We start from the raw sequence: 27,815 nt of genomic DNA, 5'->3' as shown, positions 1-27,815 counted from the left end.
GCCGCGGTCCGGTACCCACAGCTCGCGCCAAAGTCCTCGCCCTGGGTTTGGGAAGAGCAGCATCGGTCCCTTATCTGTAGACAGGCAGGCGGATGTGGGCGTGCTGGTGGTCCAAGAGCCTTGGCACAGACACGGTCTCGTAGCCCTTGCCCAGCATCTGCTCCTTGATGCAGGGCGGGTGGATGTCGTTGATGAGATACTCCAGGGACTGGAGGCTGCTGCTGAGGATGGAGGTATTGCAGAGGGTCTTGCTGGGCAGCCCCTCGGCCGGGGGCACCCCCAGCTCGCGGGGCCCGGCCCCCAGCTCCGGCGGGTTGTAACAGTCGCTGTTGGGGGTCACCAGGATGCTGTTCCAGGGGGGAGCGAAGTACTGCCCCACCGCGAAGTTGCCGTGCATGCAGTTCAAGGGGGACGAGCTCACCCTGTCGGCGGCGCCGCCCCCCAGGCCGTAGGGCCGCGAGGCGCCCGCGCACGTCTCGGGGGATTTGCTGAGAGCCCCCCCGCTGCCCCCGCTGTACATTCGCAGGTGCTGCTGCTGCTGCTTCTGCTGCCACACCAGGTAGTCCATGCCCTCGGGGTAAACGCCCGCCTTGGGTCCCAGGGCGGCGGCCGGGTTGGAGCCCAGCGCCAGCTCGGCGCCCTTGCGGCACTCGGGCAGGACGGTGCCGCCGTAGCCGGGGCCGAAGGCGCCGTGCTTGGCCGGGCTGGGGTGGGCGGCCACGACGGCCGGGCAGCCGGGCTGGGCACCCTGCGCCTGGCACTGCTGATTGATCTGGTAGATGATGCTCTGGATGGAGGGCAGGTTGGAGGGCGGCAGGGCCAAGCTCCTGCCCGCCAGCGGCAGCACCGAGGCCGCCACCGTCACGTTGGGGGGCACGGGACCCTCCAGCTGCTTCTGGCCGCCGTGGTAGCTCAGCTGCCCGGCGCAGGAGGGACCTTGAGCTAAAGTGCTTGAGGCGGGGTAGGGAGCGACGCCCACCTGGGCGGGCGAGAGCTTAGTCCGCTTCCCCTCCGAGTTCTTCACCACGCTTTTGCCGGAGGCTTTGACAATGGCCAGCAGCCCCTGGTAGCCGCCGGCGTGCAGGGGGTAGGGGCTGTACCGCTGCCCCGTGGTGTCGTAGCCGTTCACCGTCCGGTTAAGGTGCTTGTGCTGGGGGACCCTGATGTTGGTGGGGAAGATCTTGATGGTCAGCGGGCTGTTGGCCACCTTCTGTGCGTAGGCGTCCAGCTCGGCGGGGCTGGGGTAGCGCGGGGAATGCATGGGGGCCGTCTCGCCTGCGGGAGCAAAGCTTGGGGTGAATCCAGTGCCACCAGGATGAGGGGACCCAGCACCCCAGCACCGTCCTCCCCCGGCCGGATCCCACCCGCTCCCGGCAGAAACCAGGTCACGGCATCGAGCTGTCCCCTCCCGCTGACGGGAGTCACTTGTAAGTGGCCTAAAATAAACTCGGTGTGGAGAATGGAAATGTCACTTTACCCAACGGGGGAATCTTTCTCTGAGATTGGATTTAAACTACATTATACAAGCAATTTCATGGGTGCTTTGCGCTGCTACGAGAACCTCACCAAAAATGGAAAAGCATTGCATTTACCAGCCATAAATCAGCAGTTCCTATAATGAGCACAAAAATGTCACTTTTATGCAATTTTACAGATGAACAAAACTGGTGAAATTAACTGTGGTAACCTACTGGAGTCAGCAAAAGCCACTGCAGAAAAAAAAATTATATATGTATATAGTTTTGTTCCTTTCAAACTCTTTCCTGAGCAAGTTTCTGCCATTCTGGTGTGAAAACTCATTTGTCGTTCCCATTATACTTTCATTTGGAGTTTATCTTGAGTATCCAATGAGCCACCAACTGTGAAAACGATTAAATCTACAAAATCTATCTAATAGATGGAATAAATTAGGTGTTTAAAATCTCCACACACACTCACACACACACACGCACGCAGGCACATGCACGTACACGTTGGCACATGGGAATGATGGTTGGTTCCCAGCTGGTTCCCAGAATTCCCAGCCCTGCCAAGAGATGTCTATGGCACACTGGGAATGCCAGACCTGGTGCCTGCCCAGAGGAAGGTTTTGCAAGGGAGAGATGGAAAAACTGGGGGGTTTGGGGAGGCCCAGCCTTCCCAGGCAGTTCAGCCCCCCAGTAGTACCTGGAGCACTCTGCTCCCTGATGCCACCACGTCCTTGGTGGCAAAGCCACCACAGAAGAGCTGCACCTCTGGGTACAGTCCACATTCCCTATGAGGAGATTGCCTGTCCCAATCCCACTCTGAGTGACATTTCCGTGGCTGTGACACGCCCGGATGAACCAGGCACTGGTTAAAACCAGGATTCAGCGGGAGGGATGCACTGGAATCTGTGACTCTCCACATCACCCCTGCTCCCTGCAGCAGAGGGGGGACACAGCAGCGAGGCTGTGGCTGCTCCCCATGCTCTCCATCAGGGCAGTAACAGCCCAGGCAGGACGCAGCGCCTGCGCCAGCCATTGCTGCCATTAAGCTGATGTTATGGGCTTTTTACAGGTGTCTTAAATAGACATTGTTATTAACGAGTGTATTAAGCCAATTAAAACCAGCGCCTTTGAGGAGGATTTAGAGGAGCTGTCGGAACACAGGAGGAACAGCACCAGCAGCTCCCTGCGGCAGGACACGTGAGGACGTGTGGCACCAGGACATCCCAGACACTGAGCCTCCGGCCTCTGGGAAGCTCCTGCAGAGCCAGCAGGGCAGTGAGGGCACACTGAGTGGGGCGTGGTGGGCTCTGCTGGGCATGGGCACCCCCCAAGTCAGTGGGTGCAGGGGGCTGACAACGGGACCCCTCTGCCCAGAGGCACGGCATGGAATGGCACAGCATGGAATGGCATGGCGCGGAACAGAACGGCACAGCACGCACATCTGCATTCCCCTTCATGCCAGCACCACTGTCCTTGGAGGTGGCAGCATCGTGAATACTCAATTAACATGACACTAATTAGCTGGTGACACTCACAGAATCCCTAATGAGCCCATTCTGTGGAAATGCTCCTTTCCGAGGAAAAAATAAAAAAAAACCAAGGGGCTGCTGCAGGAGGGAGGGAAGGAGGTGGTGTCACCTGCGAGCACCGCGGTTCCCTGACGGGGATCACCAAAACCCTGTCCCCAAGCACTGGGGCTACAGGTGACCCTTTAGGGCTGGCCCTGTGCCACGGGACAAGCCCGGTGATCGGAGCCTGGCCGAGGGCATCGCCACCCGCCAGCCCCGGCGCGTGCCCGGAGCAGCCTTTGTCGCCTCTTTGCTCCAGCTGCGTTGGATGTGACAAGCCACCAACTCGGTGTGTTGTCACATCTCAGGGTGACGCACCGCACCCCCGCCGGGAAAATTACAGAGAGCCGCTCTCCCGGCGGCTGCCGGCACGCCGGCGGCTGCGGCGCTGCCGCTCTCCGCAGTAATTACTGCTTTTCCAGAGGGCTGTAATTGCTGCAAGATGCAAACTCGCCCGAGCCACCGCGGCACCGGCGGGCGCAGCCGGCCCCGACACGGCCGCTCGCTGTTTGTCCTCCGTGTCCATCTCCTCCTGAACTTGGAGCATCCCCGGTGGATCCCTGGCTGCCGGCACAGCCATCACCACCTCTTGCCATCCCTAAACCCAGCCCAGCCCCTGCCAGCGACCGGCCCCTCCTCCCAGATGTTTCCCTGCCTCCCAGCTCCCTCCCTCACTGGCATTCCCATGGGATGCGTCCGGCACCCCCCTCTCCAGCTCCCCCTCCCTCCCTGACCTGCTCTATTTTTCCAGCCTGCACTCAATAACAGCTAAATAATTGAATCTGCTCAGCAGCCAAAGATTTGGTTTGAATTTTATTGGAATTTTAAATTGTTTTGTTTCTTCAGTATTTTATTACTGTAAATGGAAAATGCATCGCCCGCAGTAATAATCCGATGGCTTTTTATATTACTCTGAGCTTCTGCTTGGAGCATTATTGGAAAGCCAGGAAGCGCGGAGACCCCAGCTAATGGCAGCACGGGCTTATGAGATTACGCCTCCAGCTAAACAACTTTTTACTTTAGCAAATTGGCCACCAAACCCAGTCCCAGACGTAAATCCCAGACCCCGCTGGGGCCGCGGTCCGGGATAAATCTCTAGTTTATGGAGCAGGGAGCTCTGGCCCTGCTGTGCCCAGAGAAGCAGGATGAGGCAAAATGTCCAAAAGGGACCAGGGATGACTGCATGAAGGGTAGGAGAGGTGGGAGAAGCCCCTCCCAAAACCTCCTCAAATGTGCCCACCTGCTGCTGGCATCACTCACATCACCCACACCCCCAGCATCCCCCACACATCCAGCATTCCCTACGTCTCCCAAATCCCCCACATTCACAGTATTCCTTGCATCCCCTGCATTCCAGTGATCCCTGGTGTCCCCAGGGACCCCCACACCATGCCCAGCTGCAGCCACAGCCCAGCAAGGTCTAGGAAAATAAAGGAAGATGGGAAGAAAGGAAGGAAGGGAAGCTAAGCAGGGTCTGCTTGGCTAAAGCAGTTGTGGGATCAAAATGGCACCAGGAAGGATGCCCAGGAGCAGGAAGGAGAGGAATGATGCTCAGGACCAGGTAGGATGCTCAGTTCTGGGAAGGATGTTCAGGATCAGGAGGAATGTTTGGATCCAGGAAGGACAGAGTGGATCCTCACTACTAGGAAGGATGCTTGGTACTGGGAAGGATGCTCTGGACCAGGAAGGGCAGGATGGACACTCAGCACACAGAAGGAAGCTCCACTCTGCTCCCACAGCCCAGGTGCCTGTGTGACCCCCAGGCTGATGCTGGAACAACATCCCTGCCTGGGTTCCCTCTTCCCTGGAGGAGGATGAGCACAGGCACCAGCAATTTGTGCCTTTAATTTCCACTCCATGAAACTGCACTGCCAGGCAGCTGCCCAGCTCTGGAAGGGGATGGGGAGCAGGATGTTTGGGTGCACAGAAGGAACAATTCGGGCATCAGCACCAGCAGCACCACAACCCTGAGCAAGGACTCCTCAGGGAGAAGCCGAGTGGGAACGTGGCAGGACACGGCACCTCACTGGTTAACAGCAGCACAAGAGACACGTGCTGCTCCCTCCCTCCCCCCCATTCCTTCCGAGATAAGATGGGACAATCCTTATTTTTACACATCCAAGGCGCTACAATATTTTGCAATAAATGAAAGAAGTAATCTCGGCAGGGAATCTTTATAAAGCTGCCGAAGGCGACGTGTGGCTGGAAGCTTCCCTGAGCAGCGGATGGGCCTCGCCTTCCCTGTGGTCCCAAAGGAAAAGGCTTTTCACCCCTTTTTCAGACAGGAAAAAAGCTGCAATGGAGGGCTCGACCCCAAAAAGGCAGCTCAAAGAAAGTGTCTGGCCCAGCTCTGTCTTCACGTGGTCCCATTGCCACATTCCCCCTGGGAAGGGGTATTTTCCTGGAGCCCTGAGCATCCTACCCAACCTCACCCTCCCTGCTCATCCTCACCCTCCATCCCTGTCCTGCCCTGCCCCTCTTCCAGAATAGCACTGGCATTTCCAGCCCTGAGCTCCTGGTTTGTTCCTGCCCGGCCTCTCTGAGCCGGCAGGGCAGAAGGGCAGCAATTAGGCAGGATTTTTAATTGGCACAGGGGCAGGAGGGGTGGGAAGGGGAGCGATGCCGGGCAGAGGCAGGAGCACACTGGGGACCTGAGGAGCCGTGGCAATGGCTCTTATTAAAAAATAATAGTGCTGCAGCCTCCAAATGAATTAAATTCTGTGAGAGCAGAGAGCTTGTTCCCAGCTTTGGGACCTGGATCCCTGTTCCCCTTGCAGCAAGGCTATCCCAATGCCTTCAAAGCTTCAAAAAGCAACAAAAATCCCCTTTTTCTCTGCCTGCCACACTGGGAACAGATTTTTTAAAAGCTAAACCCTAAATATTTGCAAAACACTTGGAAGAAACCTCAATATTTGGAAAACACTTTGAAGAAAACAAACAAAAGCTGCTACATTTAACAAATCAAGACAGTCCTTCAAGTTTTGGGTCTGTGCCCCAAGTAGCAAAGCTGCCTGGCAGGATCTGGCTGCCCTGGAGGGCAGAGCCTGGCACAGCTGGCACACGGAGCCAGCCAAGGGCAGGGCAGATTCCAGGGAATCTGAAGGAGCTGGGGGGTGACTGGGGGATGCTGCCCTGCCCAGACCAGGGTGACCAAAGGGCGGGCATGGGGGGTGCACGGGGAGAGCAGCCACGTGGTTTTTGGGGGGACCGCAGGCACCGTGCCCCCCGCTCCGGGCGCGTTGGGCGGCTGCCACATCCCCCGGCCCTCCCACCCCGCGTGAGCGGCGGTTTCTATGGTGACAGTGTCCCCAGGATGGGTGGCGCAGAGGCCACCGCGCCGCCGCTGATGCCGTGGGGGTCCCTGCCCGCCCTCCCCATCACTGAAGGGACAGCACCACCCCTGACCAGCACCCTGCGCTGTCCCCAAAACCGCTGCGTCCCCCCGGCAGAGCCCCCACTGCGGGACCCCCCGGCCCCGGCGTGGAGCGTCCCCGGTGCCAGGAGCCGAGACAAACCCGCCCCGGTTCCGGGGGCTTAAATTAAACCAACTACAGCAATAATAGCGGGAGAAATCCATCTGAATAACCGTAGGTGGCAAACCCCACGCGGCAGCGCCGGAATCTGCAAAGACAACAAAATTCATGACAAAGCACAAAGGGAAGCGCCAGGCTCGCCGTCCCCAGATATTCATCCGTTAACACGTTCCCTTTTTAGGCTGACATGTCATTTCAGACGGGCCTTTCTTCCTCCCCTTTCTTCTCCCCCTCGTCGCGCGCGGCTCTGCCGAGGCGGCTGCTGAATTGGATCACCTCGGGGCGAGCACTTTATTATCTGCAGTCAAAGCGTCACCGCAAATACCCGTCTACACACACACGTGTCACTTCCCATTTGTCTCCTCCACGAGGTATTAGCCCGGCACAGGCACCGTGCTCTGTGCCACCACAGCCACCGTGCCACCGTGCGAGAATGCCCTGGTGCCACCCCAAAGCCGTCCCGATGCTGTCCCACTCTCAGCCCGGTGTCACCCCATTGGCACCCTGATGCTACCCCGGTGCCACCCTAACGCTGCCCTAATGCCACCCTCAAGTGCCACCTCAGCACCACCATGATGCTGCCACAATACTGGCCTAATGTCACCTACATGTCACCCAACACTGCCCGAGCACAGCCCTGAGGCCACTCCAACACAAGCACCACCCTGATGCCATCCCAGTGCTGTCCCAGTGCCACCTTTCAGAAGCCCTGATGCCATCCTGATGCCATTTCAGCACGCAGCCTCTGAGGGATCCTGGGACCAGGAGGGGACCCCACCACCTCCGTTGGCCCTGCAGCTCATCCCAGCTGCCCCCAGCCCCTCTGCTCACTCATCCACAGCCAATTAATATTTGAATTAATTTAAGACACGGGTTCTGTACCTGCCAAGGGGAGCAGGGTGGGCACCTCCAAAGCAGGGTGCCCCATCCTGGGGTCTGCCAGTGCCCAGGAATCTGCTCTGTGGCCAATGGACCATCACAATCCTGGGAAGTTTGGACACAAACCAAACCTCTTAGTGCGATGCACCTTTACCAGCCAAGCCTACCCCAAATCCAGGGCGCTGACCTGGCAGGAGATGGGCACTGAGAAGCCCCACCTCACCCTCCATGCCCACACATGACCGATGGAAAAGTGTTTTTGCAGCGATTCCTGGCAGGGAAAGTGCAAGTCAACAGCACATTTTGGCCCAGCAGTTAATTGAACTCCTTTGTATGGCACGTATATAAATACACAGAACCATCATTAACCGATCCCTTCCAGAAACTGAAAATGAAAGAATTAATCTTACTTCACTCGTGTGTAACCCCTCATGAAATTAAAATGATATTTTATGGGTGTGTACAAAAGCAAAGCCTCGCTGCAGCCACTCTAATGAAAATGCCCTTGGAACAAGCAGAATTGGGTAAAGAGAGGCCATTAAATAGGACCTCATCCCGTGTGCAATTAACGGGTTTATCACTGATGAGAGTCCCCACAGGTGCAGGGAGAGCTGTGGGTGACCTTGGAGCTGAGTCCTTGGCAGGGAGCCCTGGCCATCACCTCTCATTAGGGCCATCCCCTCGTTAGTGTTTAAATACCCAGATGGGCCCCGGGAGGGTTTGTGCCAGCCCCAAAGGGTCATTTATCACACTGTCCCCGTGGGGCTGAGGTGACAGCTCCCATGGGACCCCTGGCATGGAGGATGTGAATGGTGAAAGAATCCTCAGGCTGGTTTGGGCTGCAGGGACCTTAAAGCCCATCCAGTGACACCCCCTGCCATGGGCAGGGACACTTTCCACTATCTCAGGTTGTTCCAAGCCCTGTCCAGCCTGGCCTGGGACACTTCCAGGGATGGGGCAGCCACAGCTCTCTGGGCAATCTGTGTCAGGGCCTCGCCTCCCTCACAAGGAAGAATTTTTTCCCCAAATCCCTGTATCCCTTCCCTCTAGCAGTGTGAGGCCATTCCCACTCATCCTGCCATTCCACGGTCTTGTAAATAACTCCTCTCCATCTTTCTTGTAGGCCATGGAGGATGCTCACGAGGTTCACCTCTGTGAACTCCCCATGGCTCCCAGCCCCTTTAGGGGGACAAACCTCCTGCTCCCTGCCACACTCCCAGCCCCAGGCTGGCTGGAGGAGGGCACATGAACGCAATATTTAATTAAATATCATCCACTGCTCCGTGACTGCTGAGAGTGGGAGCAGCAAAGAGTTTGGCCAAGCTGAGAGGGGCATTATTTGATTTATAATTTAAATAAAGCTCAGGATTCCTGTAATGCACCCCGGATAAAATCAAAACGGACCAGGCTGCTGGAGTTAATTGGACGTGATATTTTCCTGAGAATGCTGCTGCTCTGCAGGCTCCTGCTCCTCTGCTGGAGGAGGGAGGCACAGCCAGGGCTGGAAGGGCTCTGGCACCTTCCTGCATCCTCCTCAAGGCATGCCAGGCTGGTTCCTATGGAACAGCCTTGGGAATACTGCTGGCAACAGCAGCAAAGTCACTTGCAGCTCTATCAGGATGGATTTTGTGGGATGCTCTGGGCCCGCTGGGATGCAGCCACACCGATGTGGGGAGCACAGAGATGGGAGGACAACAATCAGCAGGAAAGGCCAGGGGCAGACCTGGGGGGTGAAGGCACCAGCAGCTCCCTGCACGGGCAGGAAAATGAGTCAGCTCACCTTTTACGTGAAATTAATACCAAAATTAATCAGCGGCGCAGGCAGGATAATAGGATTTCACAGTGGTGCCGGGCCAGACGGCCAATGTGCCGAGAGCCAGACTCATTTAATATCGACAGAAACAATGCCAGAGGACAGAAATAAGACCCATAAAGATAATTACTGAGATACTCAGGAGCAAATTAAGTAATCAGAGGCACTTCTAAATTGCGCCTGGTTTGAAGAGCGCGCTCTCCGTGCCGATTCCCCGTGCGGGCGCTCCGGCGGCGGCGGGAGCTTGGCCCCGTGCCGGCTCCCAGCCCCTCCACTGTGCTTCCCACAGGTGCCATAAATAAGGAAGGGAAAATTGTACTTCAAGCCAGATGCGTGGCCCTGGATGTCACCTGCAATTTAATTTGCGCTGGCAGGAGGCAGAGAGGAGCGAGACGTGCCGGATTTGCCCATAATGAGCGGAAACACACGGGCAGCTAAACTTTGATTAAGGTGACCTGGCTGGTGGTAGCCGGTGGCGAGCGCGGCGTGGGGGTCTGGGCAGGAGCTTGGCTGCTGCCACCCATCCCAGGGGACACAAGTCTCTTGGAGATCTCAGGTGAGTACGATCCTGCCTGAGGGATGGGGTGAGACCAGTCAAAAACTCTGTCTCCTGGGTACCCCACACTGCCAGGGTCAGGGGTGGGGTCAAATTCTGCCCTCATCCCACTGGCACAACTCCAGGACCACTGGGACCCTGGGGCTGGGACCCTCCCAGGACACAGGCAGCTGCATCCAGCAGGATACAGCTTTATCTGCATCTCTCACACCCATGGCACCATATGAGACACCACATAAAGGCTCCTGCTTCCCCAACCTCCTTATTTCACTACCTGTGGCAGGATGGAAATGTAGAAACCACCAGGCCCCCCAGCAGGAAGGTGCCTCTGGGCTTTGTTCCATGAGCTGAGATGGTGCTTAGCTCTGAGCTGCATCCAGGGAATGCTGTGGGGACCAGCAGGTGTATCCTGACCTCAGGATCACAGCGAGCTCACACAGAGATTCTCGATGCTGACTGAACACCTCCAGTCTCCAGAAAACCCTGTCAGGCTCATCCTGCCCGTGGGTCTCAGACCATGTGGGCATGGCTGAGTTCATTATTCCATGGCAACGAGGTGCTCCAGGAGCTGGACACCCCTCGCCAGCCCTGTGCCGCCGCGATGCTCAGGCGTGACGGATTACAAATAATTTTACAAGAGCAGCATCCTTTTTCCTTCCAGACACCAGTAAGGAGGAGACCTGGGAGGCACTGCATGCTCCAGGCACTGTGACACCTGGGTGCCCAAAACCCCACCTCTGGTCTGGGTGTTCTATTCTCTGTGCTGGTCATTGGGGAGCTTCACACAAAAAATCATGGAATCCCAAACGGTTTGTGTTGGAAGTGACCTTGAAGATCACCCACTTCCCCCCCCCCGCCATGGGCACGCACACCTTCTCCTCCAAGCCCTGTCCAACATGGCCATGAACACTTCCAGGGATAAGTTTCAGGGATAAAAGAACTTCCAGGGATAAATAACCCTCCTGGCTGGCAGTGCAATGCTGAAGCAATGCTGGGGGTCCCCAGGGAGGCTGAGCATCGTCCAAAATCCACACTCAGCTTGCCCAAACCCCATGCCCAGCTCACCTGGCTGCTCAGGGTGCCCAGGTAGAGGGGAAAAAAAATGTCTACGGGAAAATCCAGCTCATTAAACAAACACCCGGGGGCTGTCACAGCCTAACAAGCAGAGCTTTAGCAGCTGATTTGTCTTCAGCCGGCAATGTTTAAAAATCCAACTGAGACCAGCAGAAAAATATCCACTCCCCTCTTTAAAACACACATTCATCACTTGAGAATCTTAATGCGTCTTTCCCAGCCGGGGAGGTCAAACACGCCTGCCTAAAGCAGGCTCATTAAATATACATTTAATCACGGTTTGGATTGAGAGACAAAGGCTGGGAGAGACAGGTGCTTTGCTGGAGTGACCTTTTGGATCCCATTTTAATGTAACTAGTTTACAGCTTATCTGAAAGGCCAGCTCCTGGGGAAGGCGAGCTGCAGCACAAATGGGGAAAGTAATTAGGGGGGGAAGGGCCAGGGAGGTTTGGGGGGCCGACTGCACCATCCTCTGCTGCCGCCACGCTTCCCAGGCAGCTCTGCAACATTTGCTGAAGTTGGACTTATCAACCACAGAACCCAATTTAATTTGCTTATCTTGGCTCCTTCCTCCCCCTCTCCTCCCCGCTTCTCCTGCTCTTTTTAATTATCGGTTAAATAAATGTCTTTTTCAATAAGGGAAACAGCATCAAAGCGGGCGCCCGCCCCCGGGCACTTACACTTGCGTGGCTCCAGCGCCTTGCTGGGGCAGGGGAGGTGCTGGGCTGGGGGGTTCTGGGTCCTCTGCAGGCAGGCCAGCATGGTCCGGGCTTCCCTGCGGGCGTTGCCGCCCCGTGACCTGTGAGAGAGGAGACACACGGTGAGGCAGGGACCTGCCACCTGCTGCCACCACCCCCGCGCCCACCCGGCAGGAGCTCCCCAGCACTCAGTGCCTTCGCTCCTCTGGAGATAAACAACTGACTCTGAAAGCCTGGAGCGAATAGGGATGTATATAAAATAAATATGAAGGTCTCAGCAGGTGATTTGCGCTTCCTGCAGAGCTTTCCGCCCTTCCCACCGGGAACGTGGCGGAGCCGCGGCGTCGCGGCAGTGCCAGACCGCTCCGCTGGCGTGCCAGCCGGTGCCTCCCGGCACGGAGTGACCCCGGCCAAGGCTGGGGAAAGACAGTGTTAACATCCCACTCGGGGTCCTGGGATCTGTCGCCAGCTCCCAGCTGGCATCAAAATCTGCTCGACAAAAGCTGGAGGGGTCAGGCCAAAGTCGTTGTCACCACGGTGCTGCTCATTGTACATCCTTCCCCAGCCGCTGCCAGGGCCCTGAGTTATAACCAGTTGCTGCTGACACCCTCCCACTGCTCCAGCTGGCGCAGGGAGTGATATTCCCACTCGGAGAGGGCAGGGAGACATGGGCAGGAGCAGCAGAAAAGCAGGCGTGGTGCCCATCAGCCAGCATTTCAGCTCCTGCGCTGTTGCTCTCTGGCTGAATGTTTATGGATGGCTGGGGGTCACAACTGGACATCATGGATGGGTGTCACTGCTGGGTGATATCACTCCATCTTCTCCGTTGTGGGGGAATCGTGACCACCTGCAGCCATCCAGGATGTTTCCCACACGTCCCAGTGTTGGCACGGGCGTGCAGGGGAGCGATGCGGTGGCCTCAGGCACGTGGTGGCCTCTGGCACAGCCCGTGACCATCAGCACCAGGAAACAAAGCATGGATTGATGCTCCCTGAGCTGTGCCTGGGGCTCTCCAAGCTCTGCTGGTTTAAATGTCACCCTTCAAAACACCTTCGTATCCACCATGGGCACACACAACGGGACCTGTGCTGCTCGCTCCTGCTCTGTGCCCTCCACCAGGCAGAGGGTGCCAGGCTCTGGGATAATCCCCAGGATGGGATCCACGCAGGGTGTCCATGCCTCAGCTGGGCTCACCAGGCTCAGGGTCTCACCCTGACTCCCCCAGCAAACCAGGGACAAGGAGAGATTTGTCGGCAAAAGGTGTGAGGAAGAGGAGAAGGAGGAGGAGGAGGAGGAGGAGGAGGAGGAGGAGGAGGAGGGGAGGAAGTCATCTAATACTGAGCAGGTGTCTGGAGAACCCAAATTGTGCTGTTTTCTCCTAATAATGAAGTATTCATGAGTAAAAGCCTTTTTCACTACTTTCTTAAGATACTAATTTCACAACAAGCGCCTTGTTACCATGCAATTATTCCAATCGTGCATTTCTCCCAGATTCCATCTGTCCTCGCGCTCTCTAAATGAAAGACAATCATGTAACCACCTTTCATTATTCACTATTTTACTTTCAGCAAAGGTACCCTGAAAGAAATTATTTCCTCTGAAAGGGACTTTTATTCAGTTTCAAAACCAATTTTCTCCTATTACTGTCTTAAAAAAAAAAAGGAGGGGGGCAGGGAGGTGTTTTTATTTCATGCATTACATATCCTTTGTTAACGCAGCTCGCAGTAAAAGCAGCCGTATCCATTTTCTGGCTTCGATTTCTGGTAATTTTAAAATATGCCATTACAATCAGGCAGAAATTATACAATTTGAAAAGAGAATGAAGTGCTTCTTATTCAGAGCCTGAACACACTTGACTGCCAGGAGTTCTCCTCTCCCCACCGGGACTCGGGGTTCATTACGCAGCCCCGCTCCCGGCGCCTCGGCTCCCCTGGAATGTGCCCAGTGCCCGGATTTTCCATGATGGGAGCTGCCACCCCAACTTCATCCCCATCCCTGTCCCTGAAGGATGGCCCTGGATCAAAGCACCCACGGCCGTGCAGGAGACGGATGATGGCAGCGGCTCCTGCCGTACCTGAGCTTGAGCTCCACGGTGACCTCAGGGCTGGCGTCCCGCCGGGTGTCACCATCTGGCCGATTAGCGGCGGACGTCACCCGCTCCCTGCGCCGAGGCAGCTCCTCACGGGGACACTGACCCGTGTCCCTGGCGGACACAGGCGGCGTGGGCGGCTCATGCCACTGCCGGATCCCCATCAGGTCCCCGCTGGTCCCTGGGGCACGCGGGGCTGAGAGCGAGGAGAAAGCACCCAGGGTGTCACCAAACCCATGTGCTGGCACAGGGAGGGTGCGGACGCAGCCTGTCACAGGAACTGAGGGTCCAGCAGGTCCCTGGGGACACCCCCACAGTGGCACAGGTTGTCCCCAGCCCTGCTCTCTGACACACACAGCCCAGCTCCCTCCTGGAGCCATCCCGACCCTGGGCTCGGATCATCACCGGCAGCAGGCGGGAGAGGCGCAGGAGCCGCACGCCAAACCGAATAAAGCCACTGATTAATTCAGACCCTGCTGCTGCCCCCATCTCCCGGCGTCTCGCAGCCCAGATGATTTTTCCGACAGCTACGCTGCGCCTCACCCCACCTTCACAGGCATGCTTGGAACCGGGAAGGCTCTGGTGCCACAACCCCAGAACAGCGTCCATCTGTCCATCCCGGCACCCCGCCGGGAGCCCCAAGCCCCAGAAGGCCCGTGGGCGAGCGGGTGGGCGCCTGGCACAATGGGCATCTGTGCCACGGTGGCATTTCGCTAATGCCGCTCCAAAAAGCCCCTGAATCAGCTGATAGGAATTGGGTGCGCTGGGCTGTCCAACGCTTAGCGCCGGCTTAGTTAGCTCCATCTGCATTTGAACTAATTCCAATCAGCAGGATCCGATTTAGTTCAAGCTGCTCTGGCTCTTTCGTGGCAGGGAAGGCAACACTCAGCAGTTTTGCTGGAACGCCCCGCGTTCGCACAGCCTCTGCCCAGGCTGTGCACGTGGACCCACCATCATCCAGCACTGGGGCACAGGGCGAGTCCCACCAACAGCGAGGTCCTTGGGGACATCTGGAGCAAGATCCCCCAGGAGCCCCAAGCCCACACCCCCCAACTCTGGCATCATAGAATCACAAAATGTTTTGGGTTGGAAGGGACATTAAAGCCCATTCTGTCTCACTCCCTGCCACACACAGGGATGTCTTCCACTAAACCAGGTTGCTCCAAGCCCTGTGGAACCTGGCCTTGAACATTTCCAGGGATGGGGGAGCCACAACTCCATCCTTCCCCTCTCCCACCACTCCATCCCGCCCCAGACCCAGCTAATCCATCTCGACATCACACTATTTATAAGCCCAAGGTCTTTGTGACTTTAATAAAAAACACCACCCTCCATGTCTAAAGCCCCAGTGATGGGAGGGTTTGGCACCTCCTCTGACATCAGCAGCTGATAAGTCGGGCTTATCTCCTCCGAGAGCCCTGCGAAGGTCCCTCCCGCGAGATAAGGCCAGCGCAGCTGTCGATAGAGGCTTTTGCAGGCGAGGATTTAGAGAAAAGAAAATGTGATGGGAGGGGGGAGAAAAGAAAAAAGGAACTTTTAAAGTCTCAGCTTGAAGTGGGTCTGTGTGGCTGCTGAGCTGTGGCAGGGCAGGGATGGTGAGGGACAAGGTCTTGGTCACCGTCCAGGCTGTGGTGGAACACATCCAGATCCTTCCCCGGGTGTTATCAGGGTGCAATCCCATCAAAAGGGAGCTTTTGGGGTTAGGAGAGGAAAGGGGGGCAGGACCGGGGATGCTGCAAAGCTGTTTGAGTCATACCAAGGCCATGTCCCCCCTGGCTATCAAAAGCCAGCACTGGGTTTGGCACAAGGACAGGAGGTGAGGGGTGACTCTGGCTAGGAGAGGCACAGGAGGCTGCTGACACTGCCAGACAAACACACGGACAGCGTGGGACGAGGCCAAGGCTGGCAGCAACCAGAGAAGCAAAGCAAAAACCCTCACTGGCCCCTGGTGTGCAGAGTACACCCAAAGTACAACTGGGAACACCCCTGTCCCTCATCCCTTCACGGATGGAGGAGAATCCAACCACACCAGCAGGGAGCTCCCCTTCCTCAGAGCCCCGGGGAGATTGGAGCTCCCTGTCACCACCCCCTGCCACTGCCACCACCACTGGTCCCACGGACACTGATTTCCCATCCGATGGTGAGGGTGAGGATGTGTCAGAGGAGGAAGGATTCCCCTCTGCACACAGTGGATGCCCACCCCATTGCAGCACGAGCGGGATTTTGGCTGGTGCTGCTACCTGGCACTGCCGTACCCATCTCCCACCTGGATTTAGGGGCGAGGCCACAGCTCAGCCCCACAAGGGGTGAGCATAGGAAGGTCACCCCATTGTGAACCACGGGAAGCATCAGGTAAAATAAAACCCAAAGTTTGTCACCGAAGGTGCCGCCAGTCACCCCACGACCTTCCCTCGCCCGACCTTCCCTCATCCCGCCCGGTTAATCCACTCCCCTCCGCGTGCTCCAGCCCCGGGCCTTTCAGGGGGCCCTGTTAATAATTAAATGTTAATCTAAAAAGCAATTTTAGCTGCAGTGCTGCAGATCTGGTTAGAGATTACATTAGCATGTAAGAGTCAAGGGTAATTTTCTCTAACCCCTCTTGTGATCTTTAAAACCCGCAGATCTTAAAGCAACACCAGCTCCTCTGATTAAAATTGGAAGCTGGGGTTTGCGATGGATAATGATGCTGGAAGTGATTATTTTGCTGCTCAGGGTCTCACTGGGATGTGGGGACTGTGGGGGGCTGGGGGAGAGACCCAGAGCAGCCAAGTGGCTTCTCCCAGCCCATGCTCTGTGGAAATGCTGGGAAGGTGCTGGGGCGAGCCCCGGACCAGAGCCTGGGGCAGAGCTGTGACACCCTGAGCATCCTCATTTCCCACTTTTTTGGGCTGCTGTGACACCAGGATGGCACAGAGCCCACCAGCTGTGGCACAGTTCCAGGGACAGAGTGGCACTGGACCAGGACCCTCACTGCTGGCATCCTGCAGCAGCATCTCATGTCTCTCCCATCCCACCCAGAGATGAGCTTTCTGCTCTTGTGGCAGCTCCAAGGAGAAACCCCTTGGACTGTTCAAGAAAGTCAACATAAAAAATACCCCAAAATAACCTTTTGCTCACAAGCAGAGTGAAAGGAACTGGGACAGGGCACAGCAAATGACCTCCTGAGCACTTCCGAAGACCCTAAGAAAGAAATAGGGTATCAGATGTGTCCGCAACAATGCAATTTAAAAAAAACCCAACAATTCAAGTGCTGTTGAGCATTTGCAGACGTCCCTGTGCAGGACTCGGGCGGCCTGGTTAAATTTATGTGTCAGCTTTAAGGAGGCCTCTCATCAAATGAGCTATTTTGGGCAGAGATTAAAGATCTATTTTCGCTGCGAGCGGGAACAGCTCTCGAACAGGTTAATAATGATTCTGGAAAGCCAAGCGCCTCCAGCACCCCGGGGCGGGACCCAGAGCCCTGGGTGCTGTTGGGGGGGGCTCCTGAGGCTCCCCAGGCCAGGAGGGGGTGGGGGATCACAGCGCAGCATCCCCCTGCCCTGCTGCCATCCTGCCGGGGAGGAAGGAACCCCACATGCTGCGGCGGGCGCCGAGCAGCCGTGGGTAATTGGAAGTGGCAGACGCTGGCACGGCGCTGCCGAGAAGGTCATTACGTGGGATTGGGAACAAAATGCCAGGAGCAAGAGGGGAGCGGCCCTGTTAGCAAAGGTCAGGGCCCCGCTTGGGTGCCGTCGGTGTTTTTGGCAGGGCTCAGCCCTGGCTGCGTGCACCGAGGTCCCGGCAGGGCCAGCGCACAGCGGGCGGGCAGGATCTGCCAGGTCCTGCCAGACATGTACAGACGTGGCCCCTCGGATGTGGCACCAGCTCCTCAAAGCAAAACCCCGCTGATCCGACACAGTCGTGCCGTGCCTTCCTCCTGCACGCGGATTGGCAACAGGAGGTGGGGGGAGCTGGCCCTCACGGATGCTCGGGACACTCACGGGCTTTAGTCCCAGCTCTAGCATAGACCTGGGATCAACCGGCAGAAAAGCCAAGTGGCTCCATGCAGCAGCAACTAAAAGCACTCTGGACCCCAACAAGCCAGGAGCCAACTCCAGCACGGGCAACCACACCATGGGCACTCACAGCATCCACATCTCCAGCTGAGACCAACAAACTCAGCAGTGCAGAGAGCAAAGCTCCCCATCACAGCTCCTGCACCATCCTGGCTCGCTCCTGCCTCATGCCAGGGGTTTGATTGTCCCCTGCAGTGACAGTCCCTGTGCTCCCATGGCCATGGTGCCCTGTCCAGCTGCCCCACACTCGGCAGCCGGGTGCGCTCCACTCCGTAATTACAGCCCCAAGTGCCGGAGCTGTGAAAGAATCTGACGAAGGAATCCAGGGTAGATCGCGCTGCTGAAATTACTATAATCAAAGGCTTTCACAAAGGCTTCAAATGCAACCAATTACCCTGAAAGGCGAGGCAAGAAAGAAAACAAATTAACATGTTTGCACAGAGCCTCAGCGCAGTGCACACATCGCCCCGCGCCGCCCTCGACCCCGGCTGGCCGCTGCTCTCCATCCCCGGTCCTGCTCCCCATCTGTGGCTACCCTCTCCTCATCCCTGGCTACCAGCTCCCCATCCCCACGGCTGGGCCCTTATCCCACATCCTGCTCCGCTCGCAGCTGCACACAAAGGGGCTCTGTGCCCGTCCCTCACCCCGCAGCCGCCCACTGCCCCGCCGGCACACAAAAGCCCTGCCTGTGCCACGGCCGGCTCCGGCGCAGGCTCAGGGGCTTGCCAGGGTGGCCTGGGGAAACCTCCCTCGCTCCCTCCCTCCTTCCCCAGCGCTGGAGGGGTCCCCAGGCCAAGAGAGGAGTGGGGGGGTCCTCAAAAGCACTCATTGAGCACAGCCCTGTGTTGCCCACCAACAGCTGGGGAAGCTTCTCACAGCAAGGACCCCTCACCCTCCCCTCCTTACGTTCCACTTCATCTGCGCTGCCGGTCTGAGGGGAAAAAAGGGGGGAAAAAAAAAATCAACTTCTTCCTTTTAATATTTAACGTGAGTCCATCACCCTCAGTCTATTTGGTAACACAAAGCTCTGGAGATTTAAACCCTTCTCACCCGGAGAGATGGAAATGAATGGTGCTCTTTAATGAGCTGGTTCAGCAGAAAAGATAGATTTCCAAGATTACTGTAGGAATTCTTATAATTGATGTGTACTTTTGTAACAAGGATTATACCACCATCCGGCCAAGTAATTCCGGCTCTTTCCCCCCTTCTCCCAAGCTCACCCTGCTTTTGGGGTTCCCTGGGGAGAGGGACCCGGCTGTGTCCTCGTGGGAAGAAAGCAACTCGGGAGGGGGAGGAAGAAAAAGACAAAGAAAAATTAAACAGGTTTTTCTTATTGAGCCGTAGACAACCTAACGCAGCCACTGAATGGGAAAATAAGGCATCTCTCCAGATTTCTCTATTTGTTTTACAAATCCCTACTTTCCCCACCGATCAGGAGGCCGGATGAGCCGCTGAATGCCGAGTAATTAAAAGGAACAGAGAACAATACTCAGCGCTGCCGAAGAACACGGAGTTTCCCTCAGATGTTTATAGGAATTGTATGAAAATGTACCAGGCGGGATGGGGAGAGCTGACAGCCGGGATTGGGAGCAGCCGGGATCGGAGCTGGCTGCCTCCCCCGCCTGATTGGCATTAATTGTGCGCGTTTGCAAAGCAGAACGGAAAGTCTGACACGAGCTGCGAGCCAACATTTCTTTCTAATAGTCTTAATGATTACGACGAGAGCTGATGATCATCGCGGGGTGTTAATAACCCGGAGAGCGGCTCCAGGTGGGGATAAGCAGGGATGTCCCAGCCCAGCTCCCACGGGTGGGCTGGGGTGGGGTGGGATGAGCTCAATGGTCCACACCACTGCCTGTCAGGTTGTACAACTCTGACAAGGGGACAGGAAGGGGGACATGGAGGGGACAGAAAGGACATGGCGGGGACAGCAACCTCCTGCTCCATCCATCCCCAGGCTCTGCCCCATCGGAGGGGTGGTTGCAGGGTGGGCAACATCAGGAGGGAGAATGTCACCCACACTGAGCCCCCTGTGCAGCAGGAGTGTCCCCAGGCTGAGGGAAGCACTGGGCCACCCTGCTCCCACAGGTGCCCCAAACCAGCTGCCACAGCCCCATCCTCAGCAGGTACCACAGGAGGGGCTGGGGCTGCTGCCCTGGGGAGCGAGGAGAGAGACTGCAAATACCCCCACCAAACAGCAGAGCCCGTCATTAACAGCTGATTAATGAAACCCGAGTTTCCCCGACTCTTTACAAGGCTATTTTTCCGGATGCCCTTGAGTTTCACTGCTGCAGAGGCGAGCGGGAGCTGGGTGGGATCGGGGACAAGCACGGGCTGCTCCAACCACGGCAGAGACAGAGCCAGACGTGCACAAAAACCCGACCCGGCCAGGTTTACACGGGAGGAAAAATCGATGGCCATCGATCTGCAATACAAAGGGACCGCGGCGCTGGCAGACGGCAGGCGGCTGCCATCTGACCGGGGCTGTGCAGGGGACACGGCTCGGGGTCACCCTCCGTGGGACACACCCGGAGCACAGCCAGCAGCACCGATGGCCACCCCACCTGCAGCACGTCCCTGCGGGCAGCTCGGCCAGGCCATGTGCCACAAAGCCTCGCAGCAGCACATCCACGGTGCGTGGGTGGCCCTTGGCCGCGTCCTTGCCGGGACACGGCTGTCACCTGCTCAGCCTCCCCCAGCTGGATGGAGAGATGGCCTCAGCCCAGCTCCGAGCTGTTTGATTTGTTTTATCATCTGCCCTGGCCAACAGATCACTCAGCTTTGGGCTTTCTGAGCTCACTCATTATTGTTCCCTGATGAAAAGAAATCGAGACTTGGTCCCTTTCTTCTTTCCCCCTCTATTTCCAAAAAAAAAAAAAAGTCCGTAAAGAAGAGCTATAAAAATGGCTTGTTATCTCACCTAGCGAGGCTCGGGCTGTATGTTATTGCTAATTGGGTATAACATCCTTGTCTTGTTCTGCTCTCTGAAGCTAAATCAAGAAAGCACCACTGCTGCGAACTAATTATATCTCTGGACTGCAGACTCCAGCTTGTCTTCCCCTTTATTGAGTTAAAAAATGGTCACTAACCTTAATCTCTCATATTCCCAAGAATTAGGGCTGCTGGAAACCCACCACTTCCACCTGCATCCTGCTCTGCGCTGGGAAGACAGAGGACATGGCCTGATGAAGGGTTTGGGCTGCTCTGGGACACAGCCCTGAGCCAGGTCCCAGAGCTGCCCACCCCTGTGGCATCCTGTGGCACTGTGGCAATCACAGACACTGCTCAGGCCCCTGTGCCATGGAGACTTTCTCACACACAGCTCGGAGCCTTCCTGTGATGCAAACACTCAAAGCCTGGCAATCTCTCCTCCTTATACAAGACCTTAACCTTCTTTCAGTGGGATGTTTCTAAAATCTGTCCCCCGCTCAGCATTGCCAGGCTTGGCAGATGTGGGCAGATGTGAAGACGGGGGTCACATGTGCAGAAACCAAGGGGAACTGCTGCTCCAGTTCATCCATATCAGCTCCCAGTCCCAGCCCAGGATGAACCCCCATGAAACTGTTAAAGCTGCTGCTCACCCTCGGGTCCCCCACAGGAGCAGGGACACTGCAGCCACCCAGCTGTGCCACTGCACATGGCTATGGATGAATCTCTCTGGTTACTGGCACAGCTGCACCCTCTGGCACTGCAGCCATGGCACAGACCGCAGGAGAGAGGACAACCAGAGCCACAAAAGACACTGAGATGAGCAGTGGACCACACAGGACAGCCCTGTCCCTCCTTGTCCCAGCGACTCCCTCAGCACCAGCAACTTGGGGTCAGAAATACCAGCAGCAATGTGAGGCTGTGGGACAGGAACTGGAGCAGTGACACCAAGCTCAGCATCCTACCTGGCTCCATCCCCCTGCTCTGCTCCCACCCCCTGCCCGGCTCCATCCCCCTGCCCATGGGCACCCACCCGTGCAGATGGTGTTACTTTCCAAAGGCAAAGTCAAACTCCAGTTCTCCCTGAGAGCCAAGAGCATCCCTTAAAAAAATGGATACTTCCCTGACTATTAATTAACCTGAACCACTTAAAACTGCCTTCAATTTGTCAGGTTTAACTGCCAGCTCTTCTCGGTAAATCAAGCGTCGCGTGCAGATGGAGGCTGCGTGTGCGAGGCGGCGGCGAAGGAGGAGGCGGGGAGCACGGGGAGAGGGGCACCCTGTGCCACGCTCACCATCCTGTCCCCTGAGAGTCCTGGCCATGATATTCACACCCCACAATTAGCCAGGGCACGGTATTAAACACACCAGGCAGGCAGGAGCAGGCAGGGCAGCCAGCGGGGCTCGGAGCGCCCCACACCGCAGCCTTCCCGTCTCCCCCCACGGCGCCCTTGTCGTGCAGCCAAGGCTGAATTGGAAAGCAATATGAATATTTATCTCTGACAGTGAAATCTCCCCGCTGCAGGGTATTAAGGCTTTATTAGTGTGTGGTTACCAGCCACACTAAGCCAGCCCCCGCTCTTGCCTGGAGCGCAGAGAGATGACCTACAAGAGGCAGATGGCAAAGCCTTGGAGAGCCCCCGATGCAGGGACGTGTCTCCTCAAAAAGGGACTGCACATCCCAGTCCCACGCAGAGAGACAGAGCCAAGGTCCCCTGACCAAAGCCCCCCTCCTCACCCAGCACCAGCCCCTCCAAAACACCTCCCCAGGCTGAGGCCGTCCCCTCACCCCCGCAGCGCTCCGCGAGGCGCAGCTCTCGCCGTTTTGGGTTAAAACGCTGATGTATTCTCGCTTTAGCAAAAGGAGTCCCAGGGGCTATAAAAACTCCCAGCAGGCTCCTGTCAGTCTCAGGTCATTAACTTTCTTTCATTGGGAGTTTGTTTACAGCCAGCCATAAATAGCGGCGCCCGCGCCACTCGCTCGCCAGCGGGACAGGCTGGGATGGGATGGGATGAGATGGGATGGGGCTGCCTGTGCAGGGGGACCCAGCACCCCAGGCTCCAAGGTGTGGGGTCCAGCACTCGCTCTCCTCTATCAACGTTCCCTGCACCCCATCCTGCTCAGAACGGCGGCACCGTGTGCTACGGAGCCACCTCAGCCCTGCAAATTGATGGGGTCACCTTGTGCGCGGCCTGAGGGAGCTGCAACGTGCCTGCGGCTCAGTCCTGGCCTTTCCTGGAGGAGGAGGAGGAGGAAGGAGGCAGCAGGCTGGGGCTGTCCCCATGGGTGACCTGCCCTGAGTCCTGCCCCACACTCTCAGGCAGCCCAGCCCCTGCGCCTGTCACAAGCACCAACATCAGTTCAGGACCTCTGCGTGTTTGAGGTGACCCAGTTCCAGAGCCCAGAGCCATAGGGGGACCCCAAATCCCACCACTGCCTGCACCTCAGAGCTGTGCTTTTCCAATAGCACAGATAGAAACACGAAATCAAGCGTGCCACTGGCACGGCTAGCCTGGCATTCCTGCCAGGATGTTTCCCACACATGGCTCCTCTGCACCCAAACACACAAGGGACAATCTCAGAGCACCCACAGCCCAGACAGACACCCATGGCCCTGCCAATGGCCCTAATAGGGGGAGCTTACACTGGACTCATGCCTCAGCAGCTCCAGCGAGCCACCCTGCTGGGATCCTGCTGGATGCAGGTGCCCAGGGCTGGCACAGGTGCTCGGGAGCTTTATTTGCCATGGCTGTGTGAACTCATCCCACGTGAACCCAGCTGAAGCTTCTGTGGTTCCACAGGTACCCCCAGACAGCATTTCCACAGCTACTCCCTGCATGGGGGGCTGAACAAGGACCTCAGGCTGTCCCCTCACTGGCACAGCCAGCTCCATGTGCCACCCCCATCAGCCCCACGCTGGCACAGATGGCAGGAGTGGGGACTTGGTGGCACAGCCCCCCTATGCCTCATCCCAGGCTGCAGAGGGGGGTCCTGGGGATCCAGCTGGCTCTGGCAGCAGCCAGGAGCCCACCTCGTGTTGTATTTCACGGGTTGGTTGCAGGACCAGCCCACGGAGCAGCACCACAACAGTCTGTGCACTGGGCTGAGGGATTAAACCCCAAACTCACACGCGGCGACTTGTGCTCTTCCATCCATCCCTGGGCGAGCAGGGACTTGCCAAAAATCCCAGCCTCATCCCTGCCGGTGCCCTGCATCTACGGAAAGATCTGTATTTTAACCCATATACTCGCCCAACCTGTAATCAGAGCAACACAAATAGCCCCTGCTTCCCATGTAAATTAAAAACACCCATTAGGCAGATTTCAAAAGATGTCAGTAGGCTTATAATTATACACGACATCCTTCCGAGATAAAAGCGATTACCGGGGATGCAAATCACTTAGCAACCAATCAGTGCCCCCAGAGTGCGGAGCACTGACCAGCCATCCATTTTCGCCTCGTCCTTTTATTCCCTGCATCGAGCAAATACAAACACAGATAAAGAGAGGCACAATAGCTCTTGACACGCAAATAGGTTAACATAATAAAGCCAGCTTTAGCCGGCTCACTCGAGGGAGAAAAGCAATTCTCAGGCAAGCAGGAGGTAATAAAACAGGGCTTTTGTGTTCCTGGCTCCCATTCTCACCCCTGCGCCAGCTTTGCTGCATTAGCTGATAGGCATCGTGGTTTGATTGAATTACCTTTCATGAATATTAGCTTTTTGAGGAATGCGCAGGCAGAAGAGAAAGAAGAAATGTCTTATTTTTGCATGCATGCGCCTGCTGCAGACGGACATGCGGCGGCACAGATGCCGGCGGGGGCCGGGAGAGGGGTCCCGGCAGGTGCAGCCCCCGGCCCACCCCGCCAGCTGCAGCATCGCCAGCCTGGGGGGGGGGGGTCACACACACACTGCCTCCATCCCAGGATGAGACACCACCAGCAAAGGACCTTACCCAGGGACACACATCCTGCTGTCCCCACACGGAGCCGTGGGGACAGGAGGCTTCTGCCATCACCCTCCATGCTCAGGACCCCGCATCCCTGCCCGTGGTACCCCGACAGCCGGAGGGGGCTGGGCTGGGCTGGGCTGGCTCCCGGCACACATTCCCGAGCCCACCGCTCCCCGTGCCGCAGGATCACGCCGGAGAGGGAGCGGGGCTGCCCGGCTCCACCGCAGATTTTTCCCTCACAAGTTGAGGCCACGCAGGAAACCCGCTCCAGGCAAAAATTAACTCCGCCGCCTGGCAGGGATGCAAACGCCCGGCGCTAACGCCGCACGCACGGCGGGGAGCGCGGGGACAGCTCCGGGACGGCGGCGGGCACGGGGCACCCGGCTCGGGGGCACCACCCCCGTGGGGTCGTGGGACCGGGAGACCCTCGGTCCCAGAGCCAGAGCCCTTCCCCGGGCAGGGCAGCAGCATGCAATTAAAAACCAGCCCCAGGAGGGAAGGGGCTCTTCTGCAGCCCGCTCAGGAATGGACGAATTTCAGGCTTAAAACAACCAGAGGGGCTAAAAAACTAAGGTGACGTGGCCTCAGCAGCCTGGCAGCAGCCACTCATGTCGTCCTTCCATGGGCTTCCCTGCTCCAGCCTGAGGGTAAATATTCGCACCGAGATATTGCAATTTTTAACGACACGCTTGGCTGAAGCCGGGCCCAGCTCACAGCCGGCGCTGCTCCGGCATCAAGAACGTGCCCTACTGGTACCGACCCTCAAACGAGCAGGAAAGCTGTTCCTGAAGCCGGGAAAACAAGCCCTGCTCCCAGGGAATGGCTTTCCCTTCCCCTGCTCTACACACAAGGTAAGCAGAAGGCACCGCGGCAAAAGCTTCCCTCTCCTTCCACCACGGCTTCGAGGCCGCCAGACCCGACCGCAACCGGCTCACACCGCGGCTCCCCAATCCACTCCTCAAAGTTTTATGGATCCTTCATAAGAAAAATCCCCCGCAGAATGCCAGGTGCCCTCTGCCAGACACATCTCCCACCTCACCCCCCAGCACCACAGCCTGGGTGTGAGAGCTTTGCCGGCCAGGGTCCCACCAGAGCGACGGCCACGTGTGAGGCCACTGACCAGCGACATGTGCCCGGCACACCGGGCAGTCAAACCCCACCACAGGGGCATGAGGAGGGGTGAAACTGCCAAATCCCACTAAATTATCCCGAGAACGACGCTGGACGCTGCTTGTTGAGAGAGGGGCCACGTGGCTCTGTCACCATGCCTGCAGAGCCCCATGGCCACTCTGCCCTCCATGAAAGCTCCTCACCCAGCCGGACAAGCTGCCTGCAGCCAGAGCATCCCGAGCAGGAGGAAGCACATATAAATATAAATAAATAAATAAATAAATAAATAAATAAATAAATAAATAAATAAATATCAAAAATCTCCCTACGGAGATCCCGACAACCAGAGCCGGGCAAACCACCACTGCCCAATGCCAATGAATTCATCCCTTGGCAAACACCAAGCACGGCTGGAAAACTTTGCCACTGCCTCTCCTCGGAAATGCCCCGCAGGGCCGGAGCCGAGCCCCGGCTGCAGCCGTGCCCTGCAGCGAGCTGTGCCGTGCCGCCGCCGGCTCGCTGCGTCCAGGCCCTGCCTCTCCAGCCATTAAATCTCCACGATGTGACGGCTCTCCCCGGAGCTGGACTGGGACGCTGGGGGCTCAGCTGCTGGCATCGGCAACACCTCATTTCTGCCGGGGACCGAGCCGGAGAGGCGGCACAGCTCGCTCGTCCCCGGCTGGAGCCGGCGGCCGCCCCGGTGGATGCCCAGCCGTGCTGCCCAGGAGCTCTCGGGCACCACGATGCCTCGTCCCCGGTGAATCGTATTCCCAGCGCCGATGGTCCAGAAGACACCACAGGGATGCTGCCTCCGCAGCGGAGCTTTTTCCAGAGGGGATTTTCCCCGGCAGAGCCTCCTGACCCGGCGGAGGCAGCCAGGGAGACGGGTGTTAAATAAACCATCGCTGGGTGGGTCCTTCTTCCCTCTCCTTTGTGACCGGCGGGATCCACACCAGGCGCGGGGTCCATGGCGGGGTCCTGCTTTGCCACCACCCGCTCCGGTGTCGCGGTGGGATCGGGCGCTTTCCTGCCCGGGACGGAGGAGAAAAACATTTTTTTTTTTTTTTTCCCAGGCGAAAAGGGGCAGAAAAGGGTCGCAGCAAAGGTGGCAGCTCTCGGTCGGCTCCCGCTGGAAGTGTCTCAGCTTTCCTCCTGGAGGCACCCGTGGATATTTTATTTCCACTTATGAGTCAGGCGACCCAAAAAGCCATTTAAAAAATCAAAAATCGGATGGAAAAAAAGAAAAAAAAAACCAAAAAACCAAAAGTTGTTCCCGTTCCTCTCCGGTAGCGACGGGCGAGCCGGGCCCCGGCGGCGACAGCTCCGCGGGCACCACCGCGCACCGCGCTGCGGCGGCACCGCCTGCGCTGCGCTCCGGGAGCCGGCGGAGCCCCCCGGTCCCCGCGCCCCCGCCCGGTAACCCCCCCCGACCTCCCCGGTGCCCGGACCCCCGTTACCGTCAGAGCTGGATCCGGGCCGGCTGCGGGCTCTGCGTTGCGGGGCGCGCCGGGCCGCCCCCCCCGGGCCGCGCAGCAGCAGCGGCGGCGCCCGCCCGGCCCCGCGCCCCGCCGGCGGCCCGCCCCGCCCCGTGCGCGGCCAGCGTGCGGGTCCCGGCGCTCGGCCCCGGAGGGGGGGACGGCGGGGAGCACCGCGGGGAAAGAGGCGGGGAATGGGAAGAGCAAAAATATCCGGGGAGAAGGAAGGGAGAAGAAAAAAAAAAAAAAAAAAAAAAAAAAAAAAAAAAAAAAAAAAATCAACCTCAAATCCACCCGGCGCGGCTGAGCTGGGGCGGCGCGGCGACCCCGCGGGGCATCACACCGCGGTTGCCCCCCGGTTCCTTTGTGCGGCGGCGGTCGGTGCCCGGCGGGGCGGGGCGGGGTGAGCTGGGGGTGGGGGGGTGTGCGGGGAGTGGTGTCGCGGGGGGCAGCGGCGGCGGCTCAGCGCTCCATGGCGGCGGTGGCGGCGGCGGGCGGGGGTCGCGGCGGGGCGGGGCGGGGCGGGGGGGGGGCGCCGCCGGCGGGGCGGCCCCGGCTCGCGGCTCGCGGCTCCCGCCCGGCGCGCGGCTGCGGCGGCTCTGAGCGCCCCGCGCGGG

General features: G+C 57.8%; 1 protein-coding gene across 1 annotated transcript; it reads right to left on the bottom strand.

Moving 5' to 3' along the window:
- FAM222A (family with sequence similarity 222 member A) lies at positions 1–27,244 on the bottom strand. The gene is made up of 3 exons (XM_053959523.1): positions 27,181–27,244; positions 11,573–11,691; positions 1–1,275 (listed from the first exon to the last, which is right to left on the bottom strand). Exons 2-3 carry the CDS (start codon positions 11,652–11,654, stop codon positions 71–73), a joined length of 1,287 nt encoding a protein of 428 aa, XP_053815498.1. The 5' UTR covers positions 11,655–11,691; positions 27,181–27,244; the 3' UTR covers positions 1–70.
- Positions 27,245–27,815: the final 571 nt, after the last annotated feature.

Source organism: Vidua chalybeata, chromosome 18, assembly GCF_026979565.1.
Source record: "Vidua chalybeata isolate OUT-0048 chromosome 18, bVidCha1 merged haplotype, whole genome shotgun sequence".
NCBI lineage: Eukaryota > Metazoa > Chordata > Aves > Passeriformes > Viduidae > Vidua > Vidua chalybeata.
This window is presented reverse-complemented; position numbering and strand designations above follow the sequence as displayed.